This window comes from Eleutherodactylus coqui, chromosome 3, assembly GCF_035609145.1.
Source record: "Eleutherodactylus coqui strain aEleCoq1 chromosome 3, aEleCoq1.hap1, whole genome shotgun sequence".
NCBI classification, from domain to species: Eukaryota; Metazoa; Chordata; class Amphibia; order Anura; family Eleutherodactylidae; genus Eleutherodactylus; species Eleutherodactylus coqui.
The window spans coordinates 179427291-179450952 of NC_089839.1; the positions used below are offsets into that span (position 1 = coordinate 179427291).

At 45.3% G+C, this 23662-nt stretch overlaps 1 protein-coding gene across 1 annotated transcript in view; it reads left to right on the forward strand.

The window, feature by feature from the left end:
- The first annotated feature begins 3836 nt into the window (after positions 1-3836).
- The window catches only part of LOC136619882 (ficolin-1-B-like), a 48086-nt gene continuing 28260 nt past the window's right edge, over positions 3837-23662 (forward strand). The window contains exon 1 of the mRNA XM_066594611.1: positions 3837-3914. Coding sequence (XP_066450708.1) covers positions 3845-3914 — 70 coding nt within the window. The 5' untranslated portion in view covers positions 3837-3844. The remainder of the gene's footprint in view (positions 3915-23662) is intronic.

The window sequence follows — 23662 nt, forward strand, 5'->3', positions numbered from 1 at the left end:
GGGATAAGACATAGCGTATGTCCTTCCTCAAGATGCCAGCTATCTCCCAACCAAATTTCATGAAAATCATTTCAGCGGTTTAGCCGTGAAAAGGTAACAGACAGACAGACGGAGTTACTTTTGCATTTATATTAGTATGGATTTGTAAATGTAACCTCCTGTGTAATGCATAACCTCATACAATAAATGATTTACCAAATTGTGCTCTGTTTTCTCTCATGACCAAGTAATCAGTCTCCTTTAAAGTTCCCTCCATGTGAAGCAATACATTAGCCCAAACGTTTTTTTTCCCACAGCTGAAAGCTTTTTAGTACTTGTGCTGGTTATTGTTTAATCGCTTCAACAGCGGCAAAACATTTTCCTTTGAGGTTTCTGTAAACCCGAGGAAATAATTTTTAAAAAAGGCTCACAGAACAAAATACTTAATACGGAGCTCTATGTGGGCAGGTGCGTAGTCATGAAGAAAGAACCAGTCAGCTGTCTGCCACAAATCGAGATGTTTTCTTCCTTTCATCGTGACGCAATCTTTTCAAAACTTTCAAATGAAAACTTTGTTTGACTGTTTGACCCTGTGTTACAAATTCTGAGCGCACAATCCCTCTCACATTATGTGGTTTCTCTTGCTGGGAACAATCACATCTCAAATTAAACAAATAAATAAACAATGTTCGCATGAATCAGCCACCGTAAAATAGGTGAAAAACTGAACAATTTATTGAAAAATAATTACTGGAGCCAAATGCAACCTTCACCAACAATGTCGGCTGGCATACCAGGTCAGAAGGCTTCTGCACACATTCACCTAGCAACAGAGAACTGAAAAGTAACTCTCCGCTCACGAGAAGATTACTGTTTCTTTTTGGCACCCTCTCATATAAACCAGTTTATCTCTGGATTGAACTCCTTTAACCATTAATAATAGGAAATCTTGTTTGAAATAATGACACTATAAGCAAAGGCATAGAAAGGCCCAATCTTCTTTGTTACTGGGTCAGAACCTATATACGAGAGGAAACAAGCAGGGAAATGGGTGGAGAAACTCATCACCAAAATGACAGGTCCATTTAAATCATTATTATAGAGCCCTTTCGTCTAGGTATATCACTGACTGTAGGACAAGGACAACTAGCGCTCCAGAGAGTTAAATCCATATGATTAAAACCATTGCTTTGAACTTAACCTTTCACCTCCAGGAAAAAAAACATTTCTTACCCCTTTTTGATGTATTGTAAAACTATAAGGGACATATTTCTGCAGCAGAAAATCTGATGTGAACTGCACCTACATTACCAGCCCATGCTGTTGCAGTACAGAGTTATTGGCTTCTAGCTTGGTCCAAGCTGAGGTCAGATCATCAATAGATAAGTCCCAGAAAACTCTTTGGGTACTAAAAAAATCCCTATCACAACTTCTGTGGGCAAGCACAGGAGAGAGACCCTGCTATAGGAGCTAACGCAGCAAGGAGGTCCTAATGGAAATCATGAGAAAGAGTTGTAGGCTGCTAAAGGCAAATATGGCCAGCAGTTCAGACAGCGCTCACCATAGTTGTGGTGTCTGTGGCTGGAGGATTCTCACAGACACCAGCAGGTACCTAAGCAGCTGCCCAAAGATCATCACCACTATACACTGGAAGTAAGCTGCACCCCCAGTGACGTAAGATAAAGAGTTGGGGCCAAGTAATGCAGTTGGGAGCCCATGTCTGTAGTCAGGAGGATGAAGTGACCTGGGCCAGCCATGATGGAGAATGTAGGAGCCTCTCCATTGTCCTTGGCTTATGCAAATGAATCTCTGGTTGGGCCCTCCCTATACTTCAACCTCTGCATTGGCCCCTAACGGTCACAGAACTGCAGGGTAGATGAATGCCCCAGGTGAGTTGACACCACAATAGGAGAGGAGATCCTGAGCCAGAGGAGCCTTCATCGTCTCAAGTGTGCTAAGTTATGAGATGCTGTGTTCTCTCTTATTTTTCTATAACCTCAGATGTGGTAATGGGGATCTAGGAAAGTTTAGTATGTAAAATAGAGAACCTGTCTTTAAAGTGTTGAATGTGTATTTCATGCTGTATCGTATAAAGTGCTATTGTTCTCCTTGTCTTTGCTTATATATCAGAAAAGATGTTTTACTTGCACAGGATAAGACCAGACTGCTGGTTACAGGAAATAGCTTAACCGAAAACTGACACCTGCTAAGACCTAGCTGCTGTTCGTGAAAGCTTAAAGATTTGCTTTAAAAACTATATCTTTTTGAGTTTCCAAATTAGTTTGTTTATAGTCGAGCTCGGAATAACTTCCAAACCACACAAACAGAGGTGATTGAAAGTTATCTGTTTAATCAATTAACATGCAGCAGTGTATATAGCGGCACACACTTTACTTGTAATATTAATATATTATATTAACATGAATGTTAATATGCATGGTAGGCTGTTAACATCTGCATCACCAAACAGACTTCTCCCAGGTGGAGTGGAACCATACATGACAGACTTCTCAGAACAAGGGTACAGGAATGTATAACAATAAGATGTTTAGGAACAAATGAGAACAGGCTGCTTTGACCCCAGGCTACTAAGTCTACTTTCTCAATCTCTTCTTTGGAATGTTCTAAGCTATCAAGGTTCTCTTTATTATTTAGCACCTTTTTGCAATTCTGGTAAAAGGAAAATGTACAAGAATATGACAGAGAAAGAAGCATACAACAATGGATACAAAACTGAGTCATATTCACTAATTTACATATTCCCTGTAAAATGTCTTTTTTTATTTGCAAAATCTAAAAATCACGTGAACATGAAAAAGTCGCTTGTACTGCAATAGTATTGTGACAAGTACATGGTCACGTGTGGGATTTTGCGAATGTATAAACGGTGTGTCTATTTCCTCTTTAAGGAACTCAGATTTTTGGATGAAAAGTCTCCCCTGAGGCAGCCGACTTAAAATAAATTCACACATTCCTGAAGAATCTGCCCCGGTGTCCTGATTACCCTATAACACAGAAACTTTTGAGGATTTCCTGTCTTGGAACCCACCTTGGATAATGCCCATCAGCCCAGTACTGGACAGATTCCCAGGGTGGAAAGGAGTGGGGAATACTGCATCTGTGGTGACTAGAAAGATATCAGACACTGCAAAAGTGGCCTACAGAGAGTATGGGAGGATAGGGAGTCTCCCTGCCATAAGACTAGAGCTGAGTGGATGAAACAGCCTGGTTGTAGATAATGACAACTAGGCCACAGTTTAGATTTAGGTGACTGTGCAAAGGGTGTGAGAGGAAAGGGAGTCTCCCTTCTTACACGTGTGCCACTGTAGAGACTGGAGACAGATGAGATGACCAGGCTTTCCGTAGACCAGACCAAGCAGATCTGGAGATTGGTGTCAAGAAACTCTGGCTAGACAAGAAAGAGATGGATTCAAAGACTGAGAGTCTGATTAGTGGACAGTTAGTGAGTCTCGAAGACCTCCCCATCGGTAGGAAAACTTAAGACAAGTCTAGACAAGTTAGGACAAGTTAAATGTCTCACTGCATCAGTAGAATACGTGTTACCTCCTTTACAGTTGCATGGCCTAGTAACCATTACCATGCAACATTACCGTGCCCTTCATTTTGAGAGAATTTCTGTATATCTGCAACATGTCATAACCTGTTCACAAACTTTACAGATAATGAGGGATTATCACCATACTATGTCCAATTGGATAAGATCAACAGAGAGGAGCTTATATTTGAATTGTGCAATAAATATCTTTAGGCGGTGCTTATATTTATGAGGAAATATACAGATGAGACTCAAATAAAAGCCCATTACACTCAGGCGGCTGAAGGTCAGATGGTGAGAACAGTCACAATGTGGACTTCGCTGGCTGCTGTGCTCTGCCTGGTAACCTGCATTGGTAGTGCTGAAGACTCATGTCCAGGTGAGTAATCTCTTAGCAATACATACTAGGCAGATCTAACATATCTATTACAGACATTGTACTGAAGCAGAGTTTTGCTGGCCAAAAGATTAAAAACTAACACTATTATTACTGGTAGAAGCATATCATTCAACTAATATTTATTACACCTTCCTAGTAGTGATGGCTCACGAGAAACAAGAAAGGCAGACTGCGTTCTTCTACAATGACAAGTTTCATTAATAAAATTTTAAATTGTCCACAATTTTCACCTGTATATCCTTCTATTTAATTAGTACAAGCTATCAGAATGTCAGTATAAACCACACTGTACTTGTGTACTCGTACAACACAGAGATCTCACAGACCTTCGATAGAGCAGACAAAATCCCACCAAACCTGCTGACAACCATCATTAAAAGGAGATGGCAACATATCTAATTAACTCTATAAATCTATGTGCATCGAGCTCACCATTGTGGCAGCTACAGGCATACATAGCTTTATCACTTAATTCTCAGCTGTGTAGAGCAGAGCACTATGTTGGCGCTGCTTATATGGAGCACTGTAGGCAGTATTGTTTACTTGGGTCACAATGATGGCAGTTGCTGGCTGATCCCCAGGGGGCATTTTGTTGGCATTTTTTATTGAGGGCACTTTCAAGACTGTTTATAGGATACATCCGATGGCATTATTAATTGGGTCAGACTGATGGCGCATTAACAAAAACTATAGGGCTGTTTGGTATTATGAGGAGTATCCGGTACCAGTGGATAGGTTGCACATAGGAAAATTCTGAAATAACTCTTAAAAATAGGAAACATATTCTTTCTATAGATGATTGTGTATAAGTTAACTTCAATTTGGGGAATAGTAGCTCTTTAAATGGGCACTGCACACACATTTCTTTTTATGTCATAGCCAATGTAGATAGCTATCAAAAGTGCAAATCACTTTATTTACCTAAAATTACTTTTTTGTTCTAAAAGAAAAATCACTCTAAAGTGCAGGCGACTAGGGTTTTCCCTCCCTTCTAATTTCTAAGTGCTGTCTGTTGTCAAATGAAGTCCATCTATAGTAGCAGATGCACTGAAATGAATGTGTGGTCTCATGCTACCCATAGAAGACTATAGAGAGGAGGGGGTAAGATGGAGCTGTTAGAGAGACACACAAAAGAAAGGAGACTCTGAGACATGCTGCTGCAGTAAACAATAAGTGTTTTCTGTGTCACAGCTACTGAACTCACATCTACACTTCTCAATACTGTTGTACAATGTCCTCCATGATGTTGTTACTTATGAGGGTGCTATAGAGAGAGAAGATAACTTGCTCTCCTATGTGTGCTGTGTATGGAAGCCATCATAGCAGCAGTCTACACCCACCAGCTAATGGAAAACTTAGAATTAGTGATATAACCTGTAGAGTGGAAAACTGGAACATGCCACATAGAACTGACCATGTAAAAAACAGTCTTCCCTTAAAGGGGTTGTCTCGCGGCAGCAAGTGTGGTTACACACTTCAGTATGGCCATATTAATGCACTTTGTAATATACATCGTTCATTAAATATGAGCTATACAGAAGTTATATACTTACCTGCTCCGTTGCTGGCGTCCTTGTCTCCATGGTGCCGTCTAACACTGTCTTCTTCCATTTAGACGCGTTTGCGCTGTGCGGTCTTCTACTGTGTTCAATGGAGCCGCTCCGGCGTGCTCGCGCCGGAGAGCTGGTCTGCGCATGCGCAGAAGACCTCGGCGGCGCGAGCACGCCGGAGCGGCTCCATTGAACACAGCAGAAGACCGCACAGCACAAGCGCGTCTAAATGGAAGGAGAAGACAGCGTTAGACGGCACCATGGAGACGAGGACGCCAGCAACGGAGCAGGTAAGTATATAACTTCTGTATGGCTCATATTTAATGCACGATGTATATTACAAAGTGCATTAATATGGCCATACAGAAGTGTATAACCCCACTTGCTGCCGCGAGACAACCCCTTTAAGTCTATTTCGGCAACATTCAATGATTGCCCCTGCAATTTGTTGATCATCATTGCAAAGCAGATCTTGAGGGAGAACTGCAGTCTTTTGAACTCAAATGGGTATTCAGTGAGTTTTGCCGGTATTTGTGGCATGAATACAGTTTCCCTTTAGCACATCCAGTGATTAGTGTGGCCTCAATAACATTTCGATGGAGAATTTTTATTTGCAGTCTGGCGCTATTACATAATTTTGGAAGGTTTAGGTTTCTTTGTAAAATAACTGGTGTGCTAATCTTAAGAATGAGGTTATGCGGGGAGAGTGCGGCTGGGTTGAGGGTGTTTAGGAATTCCACGGGATAGTTTACTGTATCATCAGTTTGCAGTACTGAATCTATAGACTTTTATTGCATTTCTTCTCCTTTGAAAGATTTCAACAAAAAATCATTAACAGCAGCTCCTTTGTTAATATTGGGAGTTAAAATTACACGCTTGCATAACCAATTTATTGGCTTCACTTTGATGTCATCTTAGCAGTCAATTCTATAAGAGATGTCACTGCTATGGCTAAGCATGTTGTTATGATGCGCTTACCTTCAAATGTAGAGTTTTCTCCATCTCTACGTATTTTAAGTGACATCTCTGAAAAATGCCCATGGGAAGCCTCGTCTCTTAGGAAACCGCTCATATTTGTTATTAGGGCGAGCTTCTGACTATGAGGCTACAAATATGAAGATTTTAATAAGTATGACCTTACTTCGTCAAATCATGTTCCTCTGGGCACGACTGGTAAAGTTTGCCGAAATAACAAACCCAAAAATAAATGTCCAGGACTGCAGAAATTTATCATTAAAAATTGTTTATTAAGAATTACAAATATAATAAAAGCATTTAAAAAACAGAACATAAAGGAAAGGCAGTATCAATACAAGGGGAATACATCACCTCACGTCACATACATAAGAAATTCCCAAAGAAAATCATGCTTATATAAACTTACAATGGGCGTAACAAGTCTCAATGTCATGCATATAGTAAAGTGGAGTAACCAAAGATCTGGAAATCCCTGCGCCCTGATGCGCACGTTTTGCCCTTAGCTTCATTCAGGAGGTTCCAGGTGAGAGAACCATAACACCCCCCATTAAGCCATCATTTTCCCTTATATCTTTCAGCATTCTACTGAGCGCTTTAATCTCACCTTTGTGAGCCTTGGAGAATTCATTCAATACTATTAGCTTAGTCTCTTTCAGCACTTGCTCCATAATACTCTGCTTTGATGTGTTGCAAAGAGGTGCCACTACATTCATCAGATTTAAGGGCAGTTTAAAAACAGAATGTGAAGTGGCCCAGCACATCATCCTGGTTCTCTCCATAAATGTCATATGTTTGTCTCATGTAGATGCACTGTGCAAACCTGTCTTGTTATTTCCAGTGTGTATGTGTTGCACAGCTGTGGCGCTTGAGAGGTTAACTTTAATAAAATCCTTGCCTGCATGTAAATGTATCAGCCTATCATGTCATGTAGTATGAGTGAAGATATAAATAGGAGTGATAGAGAGTGGGAAAGAGAGAGTTCCATCTTCTGAAGTAGCAAGAATTTCACCTAACAAAGAGCTACATGGAAGCACCTTCAGCTTCCACGTGGTGAAGATGGAAGAGGAGGAGAGATTTCCTGTAGTGACTATATTCTTGATGTGAATGGAGTGAGCCACAAATAAGACAAAGAGCAATTGTAAGTAGTCACTTTTCCTGACAAGGTCAGTGCAGAGGTACTAAATAATCAGTCTTTAAGTTTTCCTACGCGTCCGTCCATAGCCAGGATCACCGTGTGGAAGCATGCTCTTTAAGTGTTTACACCCGTGCATCTCCAGGGCTTGGTAAAAGTCAATAATTGCTGTCAAATTGTCTGTGGAGTGACCCTACTCCTTTCCTCCTCCAGAGTGTTCCCTTCCAGGAGCGGTTCCTGGCAGATAACAGACTGCAGGACCAGTGTCATCCTGACCGCAAAACTCTTGTTTTGCCTGCACTGTAAAGACTGTACTTAAACTGCCTTGTGATTATTGTTTTACAAGTTTGCCAAAGTAAAGTTTATACCGGGCCCTAACCATTCCTAGAGACCCGAGGTACTCAAAGATTGTCTGTGTCTGAATTTTTTCTCTGCCAAGTATCATTCCGGTGTGTAGAAATGGTGGCATCACCTGTGACAAGCCAAAACGTAACTCTTCCAGCTCCCCACGTATGTCAAGTGTCAGGGGTATCCCTATGGTAATCTGCAAATGAGCTGTCTAACCTCCATCTAATAATATGCCAGTAATTTAAGAAGAGGTGACAGCCAAGGCTGTCCCACGACTTTTCCGTATTCTGGCTAGTAGCAGATTTAGGACTAATGTTTTGCTAGTAACCCCAGGAGCATCCAGGAAAAATATTTTGCCAGTGCCCTTCTCAAGACTTTCTAAAATTTGGTTGTAAATTTGAAACTGTTCTTCAATTAACAAACTTTTGTTACTAGACACTACTTGTGCCAAGAAAATTGTGTCATAACTAGAGATGAGCGAGCACCAAAATGCTTGGGTGCTTGTTACTCGGGACGAAATTATCGCGATGCTCGAGGGTTCGTTTCGAGTAATGAACCCCATTATAGTCAATGGGCGATCCGAGCATTTTTGTATATCGCCGATGCTCGCTAAGGTTTTCATTTGTGAAAATCGGGGCAATTCAAGAAAGTGATGGGAACGACACAGCAACGGATAGGGCAGGCGAGGGGCTACATGTTGGGCTGCATCTCAAGTTCACAGGTCCCACTATTAAGCCACAATAGCGGCAAGAGTGCACCCCCACCTCCCAACAACTTTTACTTCTGAAAAGCTCTCATTAGCAATGCATACCTTAGCTAAGCACCACACTACCTCCAACAAAGCACAATCACTGCCTGCATGACACTCCGCTGCCACTTCTCCTGGGTTACATGCTGACCAACCACCACCCCCCCCCCCCGCACGACCCAGTGTCCACAGCGCACACCAAACTGTCCCTGCCCAGCCTTCAGCTGCCCTCATGCCACGCCACACTCATGTCTATTTATAAGTGCGTCTGCCATGAGGAGGAACCGCAGGCACACACTGCAGAGGGTTGGCACGGCTAGGCAGCGACCCTCTTTAAAAGGGGCGAGGCGATAGTCCACAATGCTGTACAGAAGCAATGAGAAATCCAATCCTGTGCCACCTCCATCTGGAGCTGCACACGTGGGCATAGCAATGGGGAACCTATGTGCCACACACTATTCATTCGGTCAAGGTGTCTGCATGCCCCAGTCAGACCACGGTTTTTTATAAATAGTCACAGGCAGGTACAACTCCGCAATGGGAATTCCGTGTGCACCCACAGCATGGGTGGCTCCCTGGAACCCACCGGCGGTACATAAATGTATCCCATTGCATTGCCCATCACAGCTGAGGTAATGTCGTGCTTAATGCAGGTGGGCTTCGGCCCACACTGCATGCCCCAGTCAGACTGGGGTTCTTTAGAAGTGGACACATGCAGTTACAACTCCCTGTGGACCGACAGCATGGGTGGGTGCCAGGAAGCCACCGGCGGTACATAAATATATCCCATTGCAGTGCCCAACACAGCTGATGTAACGTCAGCTGTAATGCAGGTGGGCTAAAAATTAATTTGATTACACTGTAGGCGAGGGCCCCCAAAAATTGGTGTACCAACAGTACTAATGTACCTCAGAAAAATTAGCCATGCCCAACCAAGAGGGCAGGTGAAACCCATTAATCGCTTTGGTTAATGTGGCTTAATTGGTAACTAGGCCTGGAGGCAGCCCAGTTAAAATAAAAATTGGTTGAGGTGAAAGTTTCAACGCTTTAATGAGCATTGAAACGTATAAAAATTGTTTAGAAAAATTATATGACTGAGATTTGTGGGCCTAAGAAAAATTGCCCGTTCGGCGTGATTATGTGAGGTTTCAGGAGGAGGAGCAGGAGGAGGAGGAGGAATATTATATACAGATTGATGAAGCTAAAAGGTCCACGTTTTTGATGGTGATAGAGAACAATGCTTCCATCCGCAGGTGCAGCCTACGTATTGTTTAGGTATCGCTGCTGTCCGCTGGTGGAGAAGAGAACTCTGGGGAAATCCAGGCTTTGTTCATCTTGATGAGTGTAAGCCTGTCGGCACTGTTGGTTGACAGGCGGGTACGCTTATCTGTGATGATTCCCCCAGCCGCACTAAACACCCTCTCTGACAAGACGCTAGCCGCAGGACAAGCAAGCACCTCCAGGGCATACAGCGCGAGTTCAGGCCACGTGTCCAGCTTCGACACCCAGTAGTTGTAGGGGGCAGAGGCATCACGGAGGACGGTCGTGCGATCGGCTACGTACTCCCTCACCATCCTTTTACAGTGCTCCCACCGACTCAGCCTTGACTGGGGAGCGGTGACACAGTCTTGCTGGGGAGCCATAAAGCTGTCAAGGGCCTTAGAGAGTGTTCCCCTGCCTGTGCTGTACATGCTGCCTGATCTCCGCGCCTCCCCTGCTACCTGGCCCTCGGAACTGCGCCTTCGGCCACTAGCGCTGTTGGATGGGAATTTTACCATCAGTTTGTCCGCCAGGGTCCTGTGGTATAGCATCACTCTCAAACCCCTTTCCTCTTCGGGTATGAGAGTGGAAAGGTTCTCCTTATACCGTGGGTCGAGCAGTGTGTACACCCAGTAATCCGTAGTGGCCAGAATGCGTGTAACGCGAGGGTCACGAGAAAGGCATCCTAACATGAAGTCAGCCATGTGTGCCAGGGTACCTGTACGCAACACATGGCTGTCCTCACTAGGAAGATCACTTTCAGGATCCTCCTCCTCCTCCTCCTCCTCCTCAGGCCATACATGCTGAAAGAATGACAGGCAAGCAGCATGTGTACCCTCAGCAGTGGGCCAAGCTGTCTCTTCCCCCTCCTCCTCATCCTCCTCATGCTCCTCCTCCTCAACGCGCTGAGATATAGACAGGAGGGTGCTCTGACTATCCAGCCACATACTGTCTTCCCCCGGCTCTGTTTCGGAGCGCAAAGCGTCTGCCTTTATGCTTTGCAGGGAACTTCTCAAGAGGCATAGCAGAGGAATGGTGACGCTAATGATTGCAGCATCGACGCTCACCATCTGGGTAGACTCCTCAAAGTTTCCAAGGACCTGGCAGAAGTCTGCCAACCAGGCCCACTCTTCTGTAAAGAATTGAGGAGGCTGACTCCCACTGCACCGCCCATGTTGGAGTTGGTATTCCACAATAGCTCTACGCTGCTCATAGAGCCTGGCCAACATGTGGAGCGTAGAGTTCCACCGTGTGGGCACGTCGCACAGCAGTCGGTGCACTGGCAGATGAAACCGATGTTGCAGGGTGCGCAGGGTGGCAGCGTCCATGTGGGACTTGCGGAAATGTGCGCTGACCCGGCGAACCTTTCCGAGCAGGTCTGACAAGCGTGGGTAGCTTTTCAGAAAGCGCTGAACCACCAAATTAAAGACGTGGGCCAGGCATGGCACGTGCGTGAGGCTGCCGAGCTGCAGAGCCGCCACCAGGTTACGGCCGTTGTCACACACGACCATGCCCGGTTGGAGGCTGAGCGGCGCAAGCCAGCGGTCGGTCTGCTCTGTCAGACCCTGGAGCAGTTCGTGGGCCGTGTGCCTCTTATCTCCTAAGCTGAGTAGTTTCAGCACGGCCTGCTGACGCTTGCCCACCGCTGTGATGCCACGCCGCGCGACACCGACTGCTGGCGACGTGCTGCTGCTGACACATCTTGATTGCGAGACAGAGGTTGCGTTGGAGGAGGAGGAGGAGGGTGCTTTAGTGGAGGAAGCATACACCGCCGCAGATACCACCACCGAGCTGGGGCCCGCAATTCTGGGGGTGGGTAGGACGTGAGCGGTCCCAGGCTCTGACTCGGTCCCAGCCTCCACTAAATTCACCCAATGTGCCGTCAGGGAGATATAGTGGCCCTGCCCGCCTGTGCTTGTCCACGTGTCCGTTGTTAAGTGGACCTTGGCAGTAACCGCGTTGGTGAGGGCGCGTACAATGTTGCGGGAGACGTGGTCATGCAGGGCAAGGACGGCACATCGGGAAAAGTAGTGGCGACTGGGAACTGAGTAGCACGGGGCCGCCGCCGCCATCATACTTTTGAAAGACTGCGTTTCCACAACCCTATACGGCAGCATCTCCAGGCTGATAAATTTGGCTATGTGCACGTTTAACGCTTGAGCGTGCGGGTGCGTGGCGGCGTACTTGCGCTTGCGCTCCAACACTTACGCTAGCAACGGCTGGACGGTGCGCTGACAGACATTGGTGGATGGGGCCGAGGACAGCGGACGTGAGGGTGTGGGTGCAGGCCCGGAGACGGTAGTGCCTGTGCCCTGAGAGGGGGGTTGGATCTCAGTGGCAGGTTGGGGCACAGGGGGAGAGGCAGCGGTGCAAACCGGAGGAGGTGAACGGCCTTCGTCCCACCTTGTGGGGTGCTTGGCCATCATATGTCTGCGCATGCTGGTGGTGGTGAGGCTGGTGGTAGTGGCTCCCCGGCTGATCTTGGCGCGACAAAGGTTGCACACCACTGTTCGTCGGTCGTCTGCACTCTCAGTGAAAAACTGCCAGACCTTTGAGCACCTCGGCCTCTGCAGGGTGGCATGGTGCGAGGGGGCGCTTTGGGAAACAGTTGGTGGATTATTCGGTCTGGCCCTGCCTCTACCCCTGGACACCGCACTGCCTCTTGCAACCTGCACTGCTGCTGCCCTTGCCTCCCCCTCTGAAGACCTGTCCTCAGTAGGCGTAGCAAACCAGTTGGGGTTAGTCACCTCATTGTCCTTCTGCTCTTCCTCCAAATCCTCTGTGCGCTCCTCCCTCGGACTTACTGCCCTTACTACTACCTCACTGATAGACAACTGTGTCTCATCGTCATCGGCCTCCTCACCCACTGAAAGGTCTTGAGACAGTTTCCGGAAGTCCCCAGCCTCATCCCCCGGATCCCGGGAACTTTCCAAAGGTTGCGCATCAGTCACGATAAACTCCTCTGGTGGGAGAGGAACCACTGCTGCCCAATCTGAGCAGGGGCCCGAGAACAGTTCCTGGGAGTCTGCCCGCTCCTCAGAATGTGTCATTGTAATGGAGTGAGGAGGCTGGGAGGAAGGAGGAGCAGCAGCCAGAGGATTCAGAGTTGCAGCAGTGGACGGCACAGAACTCTGGGTGGACGATAGATTGCTGGATGCACTTTCTGCCATCCACGACAGGACGTGCTCACACTGCTCATTTTCTAATAAAGGTCTACCGCGTGGACCCATTAATTGTGAGATGAATGTGGGGATGCCAGAAACGTGCCTCTCTCCTAATCCCGCAGCAGTCGGCTGCGATACACCTGGATCAGGAGCTCGGCCTGTGCCCACAACCTGACTTGGGCCTCCACGTCCTCGCCCGCGTCCACGTCCTCTAGGCCTACCCCTACCCCTCAGCATGGTGTATTACCAGTAGTGCAGAAACAGAACGCTGTAATTAAATGTGCCGCTTATTGGCCTGTGGTTGGAGGCTGACTTCGCTTACGGAACGCCAGGAAATAATTTTGTGCAAGCCTGCTGTAACACTTAGCTGGCTGCGTATGAATTAGGAGGACTACTACACCCAGCAGAGACCCAGAACACTGAGGACAGTCACAGGCAGCCCAAATAGATTTTTTTCCCCAAATGTTTTTGCAAAGGCCCACTGCCTATATTCAATAAATATATCTCTTTTCTCTCTGCGTCACCGCTACTGGCCCTGGAGTATGTCAAATAACTGCAGAGTGTTGCACTGTGGACTGCAATACAGCGGTGATTTAACAGCCAACACAGAGCCAGGAAATAATTTTGCGCAAGCCTGCTGTAACACTTAGCTGGCTGCGTATGAATTAGGAGGACTACTACACCCAGCAGAGACCCAGAACACTGAGGACAGTCACAGGCAGCCCAAATAGATTTTTTTCCCCAAATGTTTTTGCAAAGGCCCACTGCCTATATTCAATAAATATATCTCTTCTCTCTCTGCGTCACCGCTACTGGCCCTGGAGTATGTCAAATAACTGCAGAGTGTTGCACTGTGGACTGCAATACAGTGGTGATTTAACAGCCAACACAGAGCCAGGAAATAATTTTGCGCAAGCCTGCTGTAACACTTAGCTGGCTGCGTATGAATTAGGAGGACTACTACACCCAGCAGAGACCCAGAACACTGAGGACAGTCACAGGCAGCCCAAATAGATTTTTTTCCCCAAATGTTTTTGCAAAGGCCCACTGCCTATATTCAATAAATATATCTCTTCTCTCTCTGCATCACCGCTACTGGCCCTGGAGTATGTCAAATAACTGCAGAGTGTTGCACTGTGGACTGGAATACAGCGGTGATTTAACAGCCAACACAGAGCCAGGAAATAATTTTGCGCAAACCTGCTGTAACACTTAGCTGGCTGCGTATGAATTAGGAGGACTACTACACCCAGCAGAGACCCAGAACACTGAGGACAGTCACAGGCAGCCCAAATAGATTTTTTTCCCCAAATGTTTTTGCAAAGGCCCACTGCCTATATTCAATCAATATGTCTTCTGTCCCTGCCTCACAATATATGTGTTCTGTCCCTGCCTCACAATATATGTCTTCTGTCCCTGCCTCACTACTACTGGCCCTGCACTATGTCTAATTACTGCAGGGCGCAATGCTCTGCACGGCCGATATACAAAAAAAAAAAAATGTGCAACACTGCAAAAAGCAGCCTCCACAGTACTGCACACAGTTAGATGTGGCCCTAAGAAGGACCGTTGGGGTTCTTGAAGCCTAAAATACTCCTAACACTCTCGCTATAGCAGCTCCACCAAGACAGCACTTTCCCTAAAGTATGTCAGAACGCATCTGTGGTGAGCCGCGGGAGGGGTCGATTTATATACTCGGGTGACACCTGATCTTGCCAGCCACTCACTGCAGGGGGGTGGTATAGGGCTTGAACGTCGCAGGGGGAAGTTGTAATGCCTTCCCTGTCTTTCTATTGGCCAGAAAAGCGCGCTAATGTCTCAGAGATGAAAGTGAAAGTAACCCGAACATCGCGTGGTACTCGTCACGAGTAATGAGCATCTCGAACACGCTAATATTCGAACGAGTATCAAGCTCGGACGAGTACGTTCGCTCATCTCTAGTCATAACTGATCTCTCTAAGGTAATCTCTATTTTGTAAGACTGTATCATATCTCGTTGGTTGAGGAAAGCCATAGTGTTCTTAACATTGTCCTCCCAAAGACAACACTGCGTCTACAATAGAAATTAGGCATTTATTATAAATTTCATCATAATGCGGTGAACATTTTCTTGCAATTCTGACGCTATATGACTCTGTGTCCCCCGACATACTATCCTTGTATGTTTCCCAAAGATATAAAGCGTCGGATGGTTGACAAAATATCAACAATACAGAGAAAAGTTTCCGTAGTCTGAAAGGAAAATCACAAAGAGAAGCTTCTTCCATAGTAGCATTCCAGTGCTTGTCATCTTCTAGTAAGCGTAGAGCCTTACAGACCGATGTGTCAGGTGAACAATACCATTAAGTCTTCAAATCCAAGAATGATGTTGGACCTTTAGTTTCATGAAGTAGAAGACGAAGATAATAGCACTAAGCATTGCTTGGGTGGACAGTGTACACTCTTCCCAAAGCTTGATCCCTTTTAACTTCTAAATACAACAAAATAACATTAAAAACCCCATGCTCCTGGAGAATGAATATTAAACAATGTGAGAAATAGATGCACTTTGTAGGAATCCTGTTCCAAGTTGGGACTCCTCTAAATTCAGGTAGATCCTCATTAATCCAAGGGATTCTTTAATTGATTAATTCTTCCATTCAAAGATAACAAACATACATACAATCATACTATAGACCAATATATAATGCAACACATTTCAAAGGTATACAGTATAATCTTCTTTATCAAGCATAGAGAACTGGTAAAAAGTATGGGTAATATAGTTTCAGTGTAATAATGTGATGGGGAGAGGGGAGGGGGAAGGAGGTCATGTGGATGTTCGTCACATGATGGCATTACATAACTCTAGTCATGTGACGTTTGCAAAGCTACATACCTTAAGTCATGTGATGTTTCCAAAACCACATGGCATTAGTTATCAACGTCATTTCCACGTTTCCTCCGCTTCAATCTGTTACTTTTCCATACAGAGTAGGAAGGAACTTCCACATAGAGAAGAGTTTTTGCAAAATCATCTGTTTTGCATAGGTTAAAAAATGCTAAAAGTGTAGTTTTCTGTGGGCTGTTACAGAACTGGAATACTCTATGTTAACCCTTTCCAATCCACTTTGTATCCTGGTTTTCCTAGGCGGCTTACTCTTTTTCTGCCGTTATACAATGGTGCTATATGGTGGCTAAAGCCAGTACTGCATGAGGTGATACATTGGATAGGCTCCGACAGCAGAGAGGCTGGCAATATACAGTAAGAGAACCCCGACGGATGTCTTTCAACATCGGAGCTGTATAGCCTTAAATCGTAATGTCTTCAAACGTCAGACAGTGGATTGGAAAGGGTTAATATAGGCAACAAATGTACATGAAATAACAGGATTATGAGGCACCACGGAGCAGTTATCCTGGGTTACACCATTAATTTCAGAGCTCTTCATCGGTAGGAGGGGTATCCGTCGTCTTCTGTTTGAGTTTTTTTCAGGAGGGGTCAATGATACTTTTTGCTGCAAGAACCTTCTTTCATACAAAACAGGGTGTAGTGCAGGTGTTCCTAGTGAGAAGGAGCTCCGGGAGTTGGGGTAAAGGGTAAAACAGGTGGAACTCACTTTTATTCTTAGAATCAGGAAAATACAACAATGTCCAAAACAGGTCCAATTCCCATCGACTGCAATCCGCAGTTTGTTGACTGGAGACACTGCACTCAGAACAATGTGTCGTATCTTTCTCTTGAGATACCGCTCTCTATACATACGTCACATCTGGCACCTTCTTTCAAATGGGGGAATGACTCTCCCCTAACTGTCCCATTTTCCATCTTTTCTTTAGAATAAGTACAGAGAAAGAACATTATAAAGGGAAGGAAAATAAGATCTAATCTTTTCTTGCTCCTAACTACACCTTTCCTTCTCACTGCACTACTTCTTAGTTTCTCACTCTAAGACTCTGGGTGGAGGCATATATAGATTCTAGGTTGTCCACTGAGCACAGAGCTCTGGGAGTAGACAGAAGCCTGGCCTATCCTTTAATGGGGAGTTGTTGGTCCTCCAATCACCAAATCCATTCTAGAGTAAGTGTAAATTAAAGTTACATATATACATTTAAATAAACTATATACATTCTTTATGCGGGGACAAGTCTGGGTCACTACATAGAGCGGAGACGCTGTATCCAAGTCTGCTGTGGAATAAAAGTTTCAATATATACTTTAACCCCTTAACGACCAGCCCATAGTGTTTTTACATCCTCCCGAAGTGGGCTTTATTCTCTGAGGACGTAAAAACATGTGTCCTGCAGAGAATAAAGCCCCTCGGGCTGTGGACGTGACAGCTCCATGCTGTCGGTGTCTGCAGGTGGCCGACAGCATGGAGCTGTCATCCCGGGCTGTTCGGACACCCCCCCCCCCCCCGGCATTGCGATTGGCGCTATCAGGATCCATCAGGGCAGCTGAAATTACTCACCGAGGTTCGCCGTACGACTCCCTGCTGTCCCGATGCTCCGGACACCGTAGCCGTCCTTCTGCACATGCGCGCCAGGCAGCACTATGTCAGCCGCATGCGCAGAAGGCCTGCCGGCACGGGAGACTTAAGATTTCCTAGCTCCTGGCTCCTGTAGGTAGCTGGGAGGCAGGAGATGTCAGCGGGGACCGCGGTGAGCGGTCCCCGGTACCGCGATCGTCGTTATCCAATGGATAACGACGATCGCGGAAAAGTAAAAAAAAGTGTAAAAAAAGAAAAGTTTCACCTCCCCTCATGGATCGGATCCATGAGGGGAGGTGAAAATACTCACCTCAAGTCCGCCGATGTCCTCTGGCCGGTGTCGGGACCCCCGCTGGCGCAGAAGGCCGGCGAGCTCGGCAAATTCAAAATCTCCCTGCACCCGGCTGTCACAGATAGCCGAGTGCAGGGAGATATGACTGGGAACCGCTGTATGCGGTTTCCAGTCATATGATCACCGTTATCCGATGGATAACGGTGATCATATAAAGTTAAAAAGTAAAAAAAAAAAGTTAAAAGTTAAAAAAAAGTTTAAAAAGTTAAAGTTTCATTTAACGATCCGTAAGGGGGGATGAAATTACATACGCAAGGTCCCCGGATTTGTTCCCTGATGGGATGTTGATCCGCGGACCTTACCCCAGCTTCGGCGCATGCGCCCGTCAGCATGATGGCGGACACATGCGCAAAAGTGAAATATTGCCCAAGAAATGTAAAATCTCCCTGCTGCTGGCTACCAAAGATAGCCAAGAGCCTGGAGATGTCACGGGGAGCCGCGGTATGCGGTTACTGGTCACGTGATCGCCGTTATACAATGAATAATGGCGATCACATAAAAGTTCTTTAAAAAGTGGCAGTTTCATATCCCCTCACCGATGCGATCGGTGGGGGGAGATGAAACATCTTCTCGGAGGCTTTCGCATTTGAATCCAGATGCGATTATCCTCCATGGACCCTTACGGCTGCTGCGCATGCGCCCGCCTGCAAAATGCTGGACACATTCGCAGGAGCCGGGGAGCCCAGAAAATTTTAAATCTCCTTGCTCCCAGCGACCAACGGTCGCTGAGTGCTTGGAGCAGTGACCGGAGACCTCGCTGAGCGGTCCCCGGTCACGTGATAAAGTAGCGATCTAACATTATGCTGGTCACGCATGACCGGAGAGGAATTACAGGTTCTGCATGCGCTTGATCAGCGGTAATCCACGGATCAATCGCATGCATTGGATTACACAATTCCCCCCAATTAGCGGGTCGGAATTACGTAATCCACTCGCAGAAACAGATCACAGCATGCTATATTTTACCGCACATATCTGCGACCTAGAGCCCATTGTGCTCTATGACCGTGGATATACTCGCAGCCCATATGCAAATACATTGTGTACAGGCTGCGGGTACTCGGGTCATCTCTAAGCGACGGCGCGGGAAATGCAAACAAAAAAAAAAGTGCTGCGCATGACAGCCTGTGTGAGTAGGCGGTTATGCGCAGTACATTACGCGGCCGTACGCAGGGTCACAGCCGGGCTCACAGATGAGATCCGCTGCGGGCCTCCGCAAACGGATTCTGCATACGGCCGTGTGAGCCCGGCGTTATCCAGACCACTACCTGTAATACGAAATTTACAAGAAGCCCCGGGAATGCTTGCATTCATGCAGTTCCAGGAGCAGTTTGTTGAGCGCCTTCTCTGTGAGACCGCTGCACCGCAGCAAAATTACAAAGCCTCACAGCGCCACTTTTTACACCCCATCCCCGCTGCTGAGGTTACGAAATACCTCCCAAAATACATAAGAGGAGGGGGGATACCCGGTTTTCTTGCCCCATGTGCCCATCCCAAGCAGCCTCCGTAATTACCCCTGTCTTCGGACATAAAACGCAGTTTATATTATTACCTTTATGTAATATTTAGGGAATGCCAAAAAATGGGGATGGTGGTGGGTTGGGGGGGGGGCCCGGGGGGGATTATTTTTAGGAAGTCAAATTTTTTTCCGTATAAGTGGGCAATGGGGCCTGGAATTTATTCAGTTCTGCCCTGAAATCCAGCGGGCATTCCCTCCATTATGGGCCTAGCCATGTGTCCTGTAAGTAGATTAGGGCCACAAGTGGTATGTTTCTGAACACGGGACAAACGGGGGGATCCATTTTGGGGTGAACGACTTCATTCCTATGTACACTGTACAAAAAAAAACAGTTTTTAAATTGACAAAATTGCCAAAAAAATGAAAATCGTATTTTTTTCCTTTTGCTTTGCTTAGATTCATTCAAATACTGTGGGGTCAAAATACGCAGTACACCCCTAGATGAATTTGTTAAGGGGTCTAGTTTTCAAAATGGGGTCATTTGTGGGGGTTCTCTATCGTTTTGGCCGCTCAATGGCTCTACAAGTGGGCAATGGGACTGAAATTTATTCCGTTGTACCCTGAAATCCAACGGGTGCTCCTTCCATTATAGGCCTAGCTATGTTTCCTTTAAGTAGATTAGGGCCACAATGGGTATGTTTCTGAACACAGGACAAACGGGGGTATCCATTTTTGGGTGAATGTCTTCATTCCTATGTACACTGTACAAAAATAACTGTTTTTAAATTGACACAATTGCCAAAAAAATGAAAATCATAATTTTTTCCTTCTGCTTGGCTTAGATTCATTCAAAAACTGTGAAGTCAAAAATGTCATCGTACCCCTAGATAAATTCGTTAAGGGGTCTACTTTTCAAAATGGGGTCATTTGTGGGGGTTCTCCATCGTTTTGGTCACTCAATGGCTCTACAAGTGGGCAATGGGGACTAAATCTCCTTCAAGCAAAATTTCTGTTCTGAAAGCCACCGGTTGCTCCTTTCATTTTGGGCCCCATTGTGCATACACACGTAATACTAGGGCCACAATGGGTATGTTTCTGAGCACGGGACAAACAGGGGTATCCATTTTGGGGTGCAAGTCTTCATTAATATATGTGCGGTACAAAAAAAAATGCTTTTGAAATGACAGAACTACCAAAAAAATGAAAATCATAATTTTTTTCCTTCAGCTTGGCTTAGATTCATCCAAAAACTGTGAAGTCAAAAAAGTCATCGTACCCCAAGATAAATTTGTTAAGGGGTTTACTTTTCAAAATGGGGTCACTTGTGGGCGTTCTCCATCGTTTTGGTCACTCAATGGCTCTACAAGTGTGCAATAGGGCCTAAATCTCCTTCAAGCAAAATTTCTGTTCCGAAAGCCACCGCTTGCTCCTTTCATTTTGGGCCCCATTGTGCACCCAGACGTAAGATTAGGGCCACAATGGGTATGTTTCTGAGCACGGGACAAACAGGGGTATCCATTTTGGGGTGCAAGTCTTCATTCATATATGTGCTGTACAAAAAAACTGCTTTTAAAATGACAGAATTACCAAAAAAATGAAAATCGTAATTTTTTTCCTTCGGCTTGGCTTAGATTCATCCAAAAACTGTGAAGTCAAAAAAGTCATCTTACCCCTAGATAAATTCATTAAGGGGTCTACTTTTCAAAATGGGGTCACTTGTGGGCGTTCTCCATCGTTTTGGTCACTCAATGGCTCTACAAGTGTGCAATAGGGCCTAAATCTCCTTCAAGCAAAATTTCTGTTCCGAAAGCCACCGGTTGCTCCTTTCATTTTGGGCCCCATTGTGCATCCAGACGTAAGATTAGGGCCACAATGGGTATGTTTCTGAGCACGGGACAAACAGGGGTATCCATTTTGGGGTGCAAGTCTTCATTCATATATGTGCTGTACAAAAAAACTGCTTTTAAAATGACAGAATTACCAAAAAAATGAAAATCGTAATTTTTTTCCTTCGGCTTGGCTTAGATTCATCCAAAAACTGTGAAGTCAAAAAAGTCATCTTACCCCTAGATAAATTCATTAAGGGGTCTACTTTTCAAAATGGGGTCACTTGTGGGCGTTCTCCATCGTTTTGGTCACTCAATGGCTCTACAAGTGTGCAATAGGGCCTAAATCTCCTTCAAGCAAAATTTCTGTTCCGAAAGCCACCGCTTGCTCCTTTCATTTTGGGCCCCATTGTGCACCCAGACGTAAGATTAGGGCCACAATGGGTATGTTTCTGAGCACAGGACAAACAGGGGTATCCATTTTGGGGTGCAAGTCTTCATTCATATATGTGCTGTACAAAAAAACTGCTTTTAAAATGACAGAATTACCAAAAAAATGAAAATCGTAATTTTTTTCCTTCGGCTTGGCTTAGATTCATCCAAAAACTGTGAAGTCAAAAAAGTCATCTTACCCCTAGATAAATTCATTAAGGGGTCTACTTTTCAAAATGGGGTCACTTGTGGGCGTTCTCCATCGTTTTGGTCACTCAATGGCTCTACAAGTGTGCAATAGGGCCTAAATCTCCTTCAAGCAAAATTTCTGTTCCGAAAGCCACCGGTTGCTCCTTTCATTTTGGGCCCCATTGTGCATCCAGACGTAAGATTAGGGCCACAATGGGTATGTTTCTGAGCACGGGACAAACAGGGGTATCCATTTTGGGGTGCAAGTCTTCATTCATATATGTGCTGTACAAAAAAACTGCTTTTAAAATGACAGAATTACCAAAAAAATGAAAATCGTAATTTTTTTCCTTCGGCTTGGCTTAGATTCATCCAAAAACTGTGAAGTCAAAAAAGTCATCTTACCCCTAGATAAATTCATTAAGGGGTCTACTTTTCAAAATGGGGTCACTTGTGGGCGTTCTCCATCGTTTTGGTCACTCAATGGCTCTACAAGTGTGCAATAGGGCCTAAATCTCCTTCAAGCAAAATTTCTGTTCCGAAAGCCACCGGTTGCTCCTTTCATTTTGGGCCCCATTGTGCATCCAGACGTAAGATTAGGGCCACAATGGGTATGTTTCTGAGCACGGGACAAACAGGGGTATCCATTTTGGGGTGCAAGTCTTCATTCATATATGTGCTGTACAAAAAAACTGCTTTTAAAATGACAGAATTACCAAAAAAATGAAAATCGTAATTTTTTTCCTTCGGCTTGGCTTAGATTCATCCAAAAACTGTGAAGTCAAAAAAGTCATCTTACCCCTAGATAAATTCATTAAGGGGTCTACTTTTCAGAATGGGGTCACTTGTGGGCGTTCTCCATCGTTTTGGTCACTCAATGGCTCTACAATTGTGCAATAGGGCCTAAATCTCCTTCAAGCAAAATTTCTGTTCCGAAAGCCACCGCTTGCTCCTTTCATTTTGGGCCCCATTGTGCACCCAGACGTAAGATTAGGGCCACAATGGGTATGTTTCTGAGCACGGGACAAACAGGGGTATCCATTTTGGGGTGCAAGTCTTCATTCATATATGTGCTGTACAAAAAAACTGCTTTTAAAATGACAGAATTACCAAAAAAATGAAAATCGTAATTTTTTTCCTTCGGCTTGGCTTAGATTCATCCAAAAACTGTGAAGTCAAAAAAGTCATCTTACCCCTAGATAAATTCATTAAGGGGTCTACTTTTCAAAATGGGGTCACTTGTGGGCGTTCTCCATCGTTTTGGTCACTCAATGGCTCTACAAGTGTGCAATAGGGCCTAAATCTCCTTCAAGCAAAATTTCTGTTCCGAAAGCCATCGGTTGCTCCTTTCATTTTGGGCCCCATTGTGCATCCAGACGTAAGATTAGGGCCACAATGGGTATGTTTCTGAGCACGGGACAAACAGGGGTATCCATTTTGGGGTGCAAGTCTTCATTCATATATGTGCTGTACAAAAAAACTGCTTTTAAAATGACAGAATTACCAAAAAAATGAAAATCGTAATTTTTTTCCTTCGGCTTGGCTTAGATTCATCCAAAAACTGTGAAGTCAAAAAAGTCATCTTACCCCTAGATAAATTCATTAAGGGGTCTACTTTACAAAATGGGGTCACTTGTGGGCGTTCTCCATCGTTTTGGTCACTCAATGGCTCTACAAGTGTGCAATAGGGCCTAAATCTCCTTCAAGCAAAATTTCTGTTCCGAAAGCCACCGGTTGCTCCTTTCATTTTGGGCCCCATTGTGCATCCAGACGTAAGATTAGGGCCACAATGGGTATGTTTCTGAGCACGGGACAAACAG